The sequence below is a fragment of the Leptosomus discolor genome, chromosome 21 (genome assembly GCF_034619465.1).
Source record: "Leptosomus discolor isolate bLepDis1 chromosome 21, bLepDis1.hap2, whole genome shotgun sequence".
Taxonomy (NCBI): Eukaryota; Metazoa; Chordata; class Aves; order Leptosomiformes; family Leptosomidae; genus Leptosomus; species Leptosomus discolor.
In genome coordinates, this window is record NC_141411.1 from 5,600,461 (window position 1) to 5,608,389 (window position 7,929).

At 53.1% G+C, this 7,929-nt stretch overlaps 1 protein-coding gene across 1 annotated transcript; it reads right to left on the reverse strand.

The window, feature by feature from the left end:
* Positions 1-1,271: 1,271 nt before the first annotated feature.
* On the reverse strand, positions 1,272-5,074 carry LOC104344915 (embryonic pepsinogen). Its single transcript, XM_086476577.1, has 9 exons — positions 5,019-5,074; positions 4,519-4,681; positions 4,093-4,210; positions 3,486-3,604; positions 3,176-3,375; positions 2,604-2,717; positions 1,964-2,108; positions 1,604-1,702; positions 1,272-1,409 (listed from the first exon to the last, which is right to left on the reverse strand). The coding sequence occupies exons 1-9, from the start codon at positions 5,072-5,074 to the stop codon at positions 1,272-1,274; spliced, it is 1,152 nt and encodes a 383-aa protein (XP_086332703.1).
* Between the last annotated feature and the right edge of the window lie 2,855 nt (positions 5,075-7,929).

The following is a 7,929-nucleotide window of genomic DNA, read 5'->3' on the forward strand; positions in this document are numbered from 1 at the left end:
GGCAACTTCTGCATGGTGAGAGGAGAAAAGAATTAATTTGCAACCCAGATCATCGCCTGGATCTCTCCCTCCGCATCCCTGTTCCCACCAGGTAAGCAATCTCTGGGCCACATCAGGGATGGAGCCTCATTTATCAATAAATGATGCAAATAGCTCCTTATCCGTCCTCACAGTAGAAATGAAGAAGCGGCAGGGACTCTTGGATCTCTCTCTCAGCCTCCTGCTGAGCACTTTCAGCGCAGCTGCTCGGGAGGAAAGAGGCAGCCTCCATTTTTAATAGGATTTTATACGGATGGGGGTAATTTCCTTTTCAAAAATGGGAACTGCTGTTTTAGAGGAATCAAACAAAACTAGAGGAGGAACCATCCTGACCATTGCAAGGGAAAACGACGATCAGATAAATATATTAGGTTTTGGTGGGGTTTTTGCACCGTAATAAAGACTATGACTGAGGACTAACTGGTGTTTCCAGGCTCTTGGTGACCATCTCATAGCACAGACTGGTTTGTTATTGGGAAAGGGGCATTTAATGGAGCTTCTTTATGCAGAAACAACCAGGTAATTTGGATTGTTCTAAATTATGGAAACTGAAATAAGACATTACCTGTACACATGTGCAGCTGTGGATGTGCTCCTGTACAAGCCTCATGATGGGAGGACACGCATTGGATGAAAGCCATCTCCTGCCCTGCTCTCTTGGGCAGTTCAAGGGAAATCTCCAGCCAAGCCACGTCCCCCTGGGTGAGTCACTGTCCTGAGATGTCTTTGGGTTATTGGATACCATGTAGGGGAGACGGGGTCAAACCTTGAGCCCAGGGATGGCGAGCTACTAGATGAGCCACTAGTGGGACACGATTATGTGTCTGCAGGGATCTGCTCTGAGATCTGTGCTGGCATGGTGAGTTCATACTGCCTGGATTGAAATTTGGGGTTTCCAGAATTACTCACTTGATGTAGCCCCAATAAAAGAGCCAATCTTGACTTCCTAGGGACCCAGCCCTCAGCCCCTGCAAGTTATGACCACAGTTCCCAAAGGCCTTAGTCAAGACTATGTTGACCAAATGGTCCTCAGCAACCACAAAGCAGTGTGTGACAGCTCCTTCCTAATTCCTGCCATTTTAGCACAAAATGAGCAGCCACCAAATTTGAACCATCAATGCTTTATTCATGTGCGAGTGAGAGGTTCCTTGGAGATCTCTTGCTACTCCAAAAAACATGGTTGTGGTCTGTTTGCAAGATGAAACCACAGCACCGCTGGCATCATAGTGGATCTAAATAGCTTTGGCCAGTCCAACGCGGTTGTTGGCCCGGTCAAAGATGCTGTAGTACACCCTGATGAAGACATCTCCCAAGATCCAGAGGTCCCCAGAGGTGTTCTGGAAGCTGCTGATGCAAGGTCCTTTGTTGTTCTGCGTTTGAGCAAGAAAAGGCAAACGGGGAAAATGTGGGCTAGTGTTTTTCTTGCGTTGCTCTGGAGGTCTATGGCCATCCACCCCCTGTCTCCCATGGGAATGGGAGAAGCGAAGGTGACCAAAGCCATTGGAGAAAGCAGAGGCACCTTGAGAGCAGCTCCTGAAACCAGGACCACCTGGTTGCCCCTTACCTGCTCAGTGTAAGCCAAGGCAGACACAGGGTACTGAACCCCATCGATGACAAAGATGACATCAGGCATGGCAGAAATGGAGCTGCAGTTCACGTTGTACTGCAGAGGGCAGAGGAAAAAGGCTCTTGGGTAAGAAGCAATTTGTTCACGGGGCGAGAGGGGAGGGGTTTTGATTTCACTGGTAAAAAACAGAGACTGGGAGTGTCTCATGGCGACGTTTATTGGAGGTACCGGAGCAACAGGACTGGTTTGCCGTGAGTGGAGGTGCAGTTGCCCTGTCCATGGAGGCAGGCTTGGCGCTGGGCTCAGCGGTGCCAGGCTGCCTCCAGGGTGAGCAGAGCAAGCCATGGGTGCTCTTACCTCCCCATGTGTGTCCTGCCTGGCCCCAACTGCGCTCTGGATGTTACTAATGCCCGAGGGTGGCCCAGCCACAAGGGAAGTGCCGGTGTCGACGACGGCTTGGCAGCCACCACTGCATGCAATCACCTGGCTGTTCACGATGATGCTGGGGGGACAGACAAAGCAGGGGGCCATTAAATAACCAGGTGGATCCTCATGATGTTTTCAAACTTCTTTTATAAGAGCTAAAGCTGGGTAACCCAAAGGGCTGCCCTTGAGCCTTTTGCTTCTTGGAGTCTGCAGTGCCAGCTGGTATCCCAACCCCTATTGCACATGTGGGCACTGAACACAGCCCAGCAGCTGGAACCCAACCAATCCCAACAAAGCAGGTTTTGGACCATAATTTTGCTCTACTCATCACCAGAGACATCCCCAAGGGCACAGGCTTTGTGCAAAGAACTAGGTTGTGCCTCAGGCACAAAGCATCCACGTTTTGGGTGGCAGTTACCAAAGTACTATGGATTTTGGCCCCTTAACCTTCTCCATCCCTCAGCCACAGCATGTTAGAGGCCAGTGGAAAGCATCTGGTGTTGATGTGTCCCAGGTCTCTCTAGAAAGGACGGTTAGAAATGAACATAGACCAGCAGAGCTCTTTTGTTACCTGTCCATGGAGATCTGCCAGTAACCTTGGTAAGAGACGGAGACCCAGTTGATGGAACCGGTGAAATAAGACTCATCGATTCCCCCGAAGATGACCACACTCCCTGTTGTCTCGCTGGATGACGCAGGAAAGAAAAACAGTGGAGGGTTTGCCATGTGGCTTCAGTGCAGGTCGCTTAAAACAGCAGGGCTGTGTGTCCCACAGGGTAAGATGCTGCTTGTGATGCCACGGTCCCCTCCTCATTACAGAGCGTCAGCGAGGCAGTGGTACAACAGCAGTGTGTGTCAGGTCCTTTGGACCCAGAAAAAAAAAGAGAGCCGCAGTGGAGGCACGTGGCAGGAAACTAGAGGGGTTTCCTGGCAAGCCACAAGCTAAAAAAGGGGGCAAAATTTCCCTGGTGAGTCTGGTGGCCACCTGCTATGAGCTCCCCAGCCTTTGCATGTCATGAGACAGAGACAACAGCCGGATGGCAGCAGTGGCAGCAGAGGAGCGGAGCCCCCAGCAAATGCAATGGTGTGCATGAGATGCATCTGCTGCCTTTCCTGGCCCTTGAGACCCGTCACATGGCTTACCGGGACAGATAGACTGAGAAGAGGTTCTCCTTCAGCAAGCTCGCATTCACCATGTTGTCGAACACTGGTGTGATCCCATCAGCAGCCAGATTTGGGTAGCCCAAGCCCAGGATCCCATCAAATTTGACATGGACAAAGAATTGGCCAGGCTCGGTGGTGCTCAAGCCAAAGAGCTGGTTGGTGTCCACCAGAGATGCAACCTAGGGATGGGGAGGGTGCTGTGAGCTCCGGATCAGGCACTGCAACGCTGATGTTAATCAGGTGGAGAAGGCACAGAGGACCTCCCCAGCGACGCCATCACGACACTCACAGTGACGGTGTCGGAGCCCACGATGCCCTCCATGTCACCCGTGCCATAATGAATAGACAGGTTCTGCCCTGTGCTTTTGTAGGTGGAGGACTGCGATGGGTTAAACATCTGATGGTTTTCTAGAAGGTAAGTAGGAAAATCAGAAATAAAGACTTTCAGCAAGGCTGAGCCGTAAGGGAAGCGTGGGAGGAGGAACCCCGCAGAATTACTGTTTAGACCTGCCACTTATTACCCTGCTTTCAAGAACAACTTCACTGTGAGCATTTGCTGTAGGTCCCTGCCCCTCCTCCAGCAACCAGGGATCTGCAGGAAATCCCGTCAGCCCCTTTGGACGGGTGGGGAAACTGAGGCATTGAGCACTAAACACATCACCCTGTGGAGTACAGCACTGAGTAGGTCCTACACCCCAAATACTCATCTCCCCAGTCCATTGCAAAGATGCTACGGATGCAGCGCTGTGGGGGCTGCCTGTTGCATTGGCTAGGTGGCCCCTGGTCTCCTGGCAATGTCACCCTAATCTTCAGGCTCAATCGCGCAGTTATAAGCCCAGGACATGCTGCTGGACCCTTCTCTGCTGAAACGGGGAGCCTTGCCTGCCCCTACTTACGGCAAGCCAGGCTGGTGCAGGAGATGGAGGGAACCCAGAGGTTGGAGGAGCCGGTGTCGAAGACCACGGTGAAGTCCTGCGGTGGGGTGCCGATGGAGATGGTCCCGTAGTACTCCATCTGCGGGGCAGCAGGACCAAGGGTTGCTTTTAAGGCATGAAACCAAACCTGGAGCTTCCCCAGGTTTGCAACCTTCGTGTCCCCCCTTCTTCATGGGGACACCCTGCTTCTAGCAGAGCTAGAGACACATTTCAGTGTCCTGGCTTTGTCCAGGACCACCAGCGCGGGCAAGTAGGGGTAAAGGATGTGAGCTGAGGGCTTTGGGGTAAAAGGATTTGGGTTTGGTCCATGCACAGCACAGACTTGGGGAAGGGCGTCCCACAAACGACCCCAGGGCTGCGCTGCTGGCGATCAAAGCCAATACTCACGTCGAGGGTGTTCAGCAGGGGCTCGGCGGCCACTTCAGTCCCGTTGGGGAAAGCATGGAGGAACTTGGTGCCGATGTCGTAGCGGTGACGCTGGAAGAAGCGGTGCAGCAAACCCTTCTCCCTGAGGACCTCTCTCAGCTTCTTCCCCCTTTCCAAGGGCAGCCTGGCAAAAACACCAAGGACAACACAGGTTAGATGGGATTTTGCTGCCTGCGGGTCCTGCAGGCAGCGTTTGACACCTTCACTATTCATGCTGATCCAACAGCAGAAGCACAGCGGACTGCCCCAAAACACTGAGTCTGCAAAACCCCAAAGTGCCTCTAGAAGCCAGACAGCACTGCCCGACCCAGACACCCACCCTCCCCCCGCCCCCGCATCCCTGCAGCAGCTTTCCCAGACCTCAATTCCACTTCTCAAAGCCATCAAAAGGCTCCGAGTGCTCGTTTCCCCCCTTCACCTTGACTCGGGTGGCCCGTGAGAGCGGTGCTGCCGTGACTTACTTGGTGACGCCCTGGGAGAGGGCAGAGGCAGCGCAGAGAAGCACAAGGAACTGCATCGTGCCGGGGATACCGGGGCAAATGCCCGGCGGTTTATATAGCCTCTGCGTACCCCACCCGCGGTGCCAAGAGCGGCCGGGACCGCCGCTGCACCGTGTCCCCCCCGGTGGGCACCCGGCCAAGGCAGGTGGCACCCAGGGACTGAAGGACACGGCAAACATCATCTAATGTCAATACGTCACCCAGCAAGGTGGGGGGACAATCACACTGTGCTGACCATGATACCTTACCGGGGACCCCGTGCTCCCCCCTTGTATCCCCCCTCCAAACCCTCCATCCTTTAGCCCCTTAAATCCTTCATCACAACCAGGCATCATTTTGGCTTTTCATTTTGGCACCCAAAGCCACTGCAAGCAGGAGCAGGGACACACCACACCACACCACACCCCCCCATTTATGGGCGTCTCTCCCCAGTTGGGATGGGGAAGGGGGCCCCACTGCGTGCCGACGTGTGTGTACACCCTGGGGGGGTGGGCACGTGGGGCACACGCACGGTTTGACACGCCGGTGCCCGCTGTTATCTGCAAAAACCAATTAGTCCAGCGGGATGCAAACAGGCTGCGGCAAAGGTGACCCTGCAGCACCCTGACCCCTCTCAGCGCGGTTTGCCCAGCGATACGGGGACCATTAAAACCGGATTAAAACTCCTAACGAGCACCTCGGCGTCGCCCGCAGCGATAATGGCTCCAGGCATCAGCTCCCCTTGCACGGCTTGCAGAGGAGAGCGCGAGGGACGAGGCGGGCGAAGGACACGGGGCGAGGTGGGATGAGGATCCTCGAACCTGATCGGTGTTGCTTTTATTTAAGCAGCGGGTCCCAAGCCGCTACAACCCCTCCGGACCCCCAAAACTCGGTGAGAGCTGCTGGCATCTCAGCAGGAGTTTGGGTTTTGCTGATGACAGCGCGGAAAAGCCAACTGACCCTTTTTTTTGTCTGTCTTGTTTGAATTTCCTATCGGCGTTGCCGCCGTTTAGAAAGACGCTGTGGGCAGAGCCACCCCATCCCCTGTGCCGCTGGGACTGTCCCCTCTGCTGCGGGGGGGAAGGTGGGTTTCTGCAATGAGTTCTTTTAAGGGAGTAAACCAGGAATTAATGATGATTTTTTTCAGTAGACGGAAGGGGACCAGCTGAAATTGTCCCACTGAGTTGTACAGGAGTGGGAAAGGGGCTGAGGCTGGGCTATGGCGGCCAAAAAGGCGGTGAAGGATTGGTCTCAGACATGAGTTTGAGCTGGATTTGAAATGAGGGAAGCCATTGTGATGAACTGCAGAAACCAGCTTTGGAACAAAGCCCCTCTCCAAGCCAAAAAAAATAATATAAATAATAAAATTATAAAATAAAAAATAATAAAGATATAACCACAATAATATAAATATATAATGTAGAGTGAATATTATAAATAATAAAAATAAAATAATAAAGAATATATTGTATATTTTTATACCATATAAAGCTCAGAAAGTCCAGACTTAACCCTGCCGTTAGCTAAGGAGCTTTTCCGAGGCTGCCGTCTGGGTTCAAGATTACCCCGAGGACATTCAAACCAAGGAGTCGCAGATCCCTGCAAAGCCAAAGGCAGAAAACCACCGTCCCGCTTGACTGGAGCAGCACATGGTGCTGGGGGCCCTGGAAGCTGCTGTAGAGAGAAATTTGGGGTGTAAGTGGTGTTTTGTGCTTGGTGTAAAAGTGTGATGGAGAGGAGAGGAGAGGAGAGGAGAGGAGAGGAGAGGAGAGGAGAGGAGAGGAGAGGAGAGGAGAGGAGAGGAGAGGAGAGGAGAGGAGAGGAGAGGAGAGGAGAGGAGAGGAGAGGAGAGGAGAGGAGAGGAGAGGAGAGGAGAGGAGAGGAGAGGAGAGGAGAGGAGAGGAGAGGAGAGGAGAGGAGAGGAGAGGAGAGGAGAGGAGAGGAGAGGAGAGGAGAGGAGAGGAGAGGAGAGGAGAGGAGAGGAGAGGAGAGGAGAGGAGAGGAGAGGAGAGGGAGAGAAGAGAAGAGAAGAGAAGAGAAGAGAAGAGAAGAGAAGAGAAGAGAAGAGAAGAGAAGAGAAGAGAAGAGAAGAGAAGAGAAGAGAAGAGAAGAGAAGAGAAGAGAAGAGAAGAGAAGAGAAGAGAAGAGAAGAGAAGAGAAGAGAAGAGAAGAGAACATTTTCATGCTGTTTGGAAACGATGCACACAATTATTTCAGGTGTGGAATGGTCAGATTTGGGAGCATCACCGGGATGCGGCGCTGGGTTTGTGACACCTCAGCCGTGTCCTGGCTGGGTCCCAGCCATGTCCCACTCGGGTCCCAGCCGTGTCCTGCCTGGATTCCAGCCCACACTGGCCTGTGCCGCTGGGCACGGGTCACCTTGGAGCCAGAACATTAAACAGCGGGTGGGGAACCGCACGTGCGGGAGGACGAGGGGGACACTTGGCCCCGTGCCGCGGGGCGACAGCCGCTCACGGGAAGCAAACAGCCCCCGATGCTCCTGATCACGAGCTTGTGTTGACTTTTCCCCCCGTCCCCACAGGAGGACGTGAGCTTTGGCTTTGTTGCTTGTGCTTTTTCCCCCTGCACGGAGGTTTCCACCTCTAGGGGAAAAGAAAAAAAAAAATAAAATAAGGTGATTTGCCAGGTTTTGCTCCCCAAATGCACTTTGAAAGCAGCTTAAAAGGGTTTCTTCTGCTAAACTGCAGGGAAAACCATGCAAGGACCCATCCCCAGCAAGAGCACAGGAGAGGGGAGCAAGGGCAGAGACCTGCTCTGGCTGCCCATCCCTCACCTGGACTACTCCTGACGTCTTCAGTTAATAATATTAAATCAAGAAAGAGAGCCTGTTCTTGCAATGGAGGTGTCCCTCTATGTATTTATGCCAAAATCC

What these genes read in the sequence shown, in the direction of transcription:
- LOC104344915 (XM_086476577.1), bottom strand. Translation starts at nt 5,074, where the DNA reads ATGCAGTTCCTTGTGCTTCTCTGCGCTGCCTCTGCCCTCTCCCAGGGC. An exon ending in CTCTCCCAGGGCGTCACCAA is followed by an intron (nt 4,682 to 5,018) that starts GTAAGTCACGGC and finishes TGTTTTTGCCAG; the next exon opens with GCTGCCCTTGGAAAGGGGGA. An exon ending in TTCTCAGTCTATCTGTCCCG is followed by an intron (nt 2,718 to 3,175) that starts GTAAGCCATGTG and finishes TGCGTCATCCAG; the next exon opens with CGAGACAACAGGGAGTGTGG.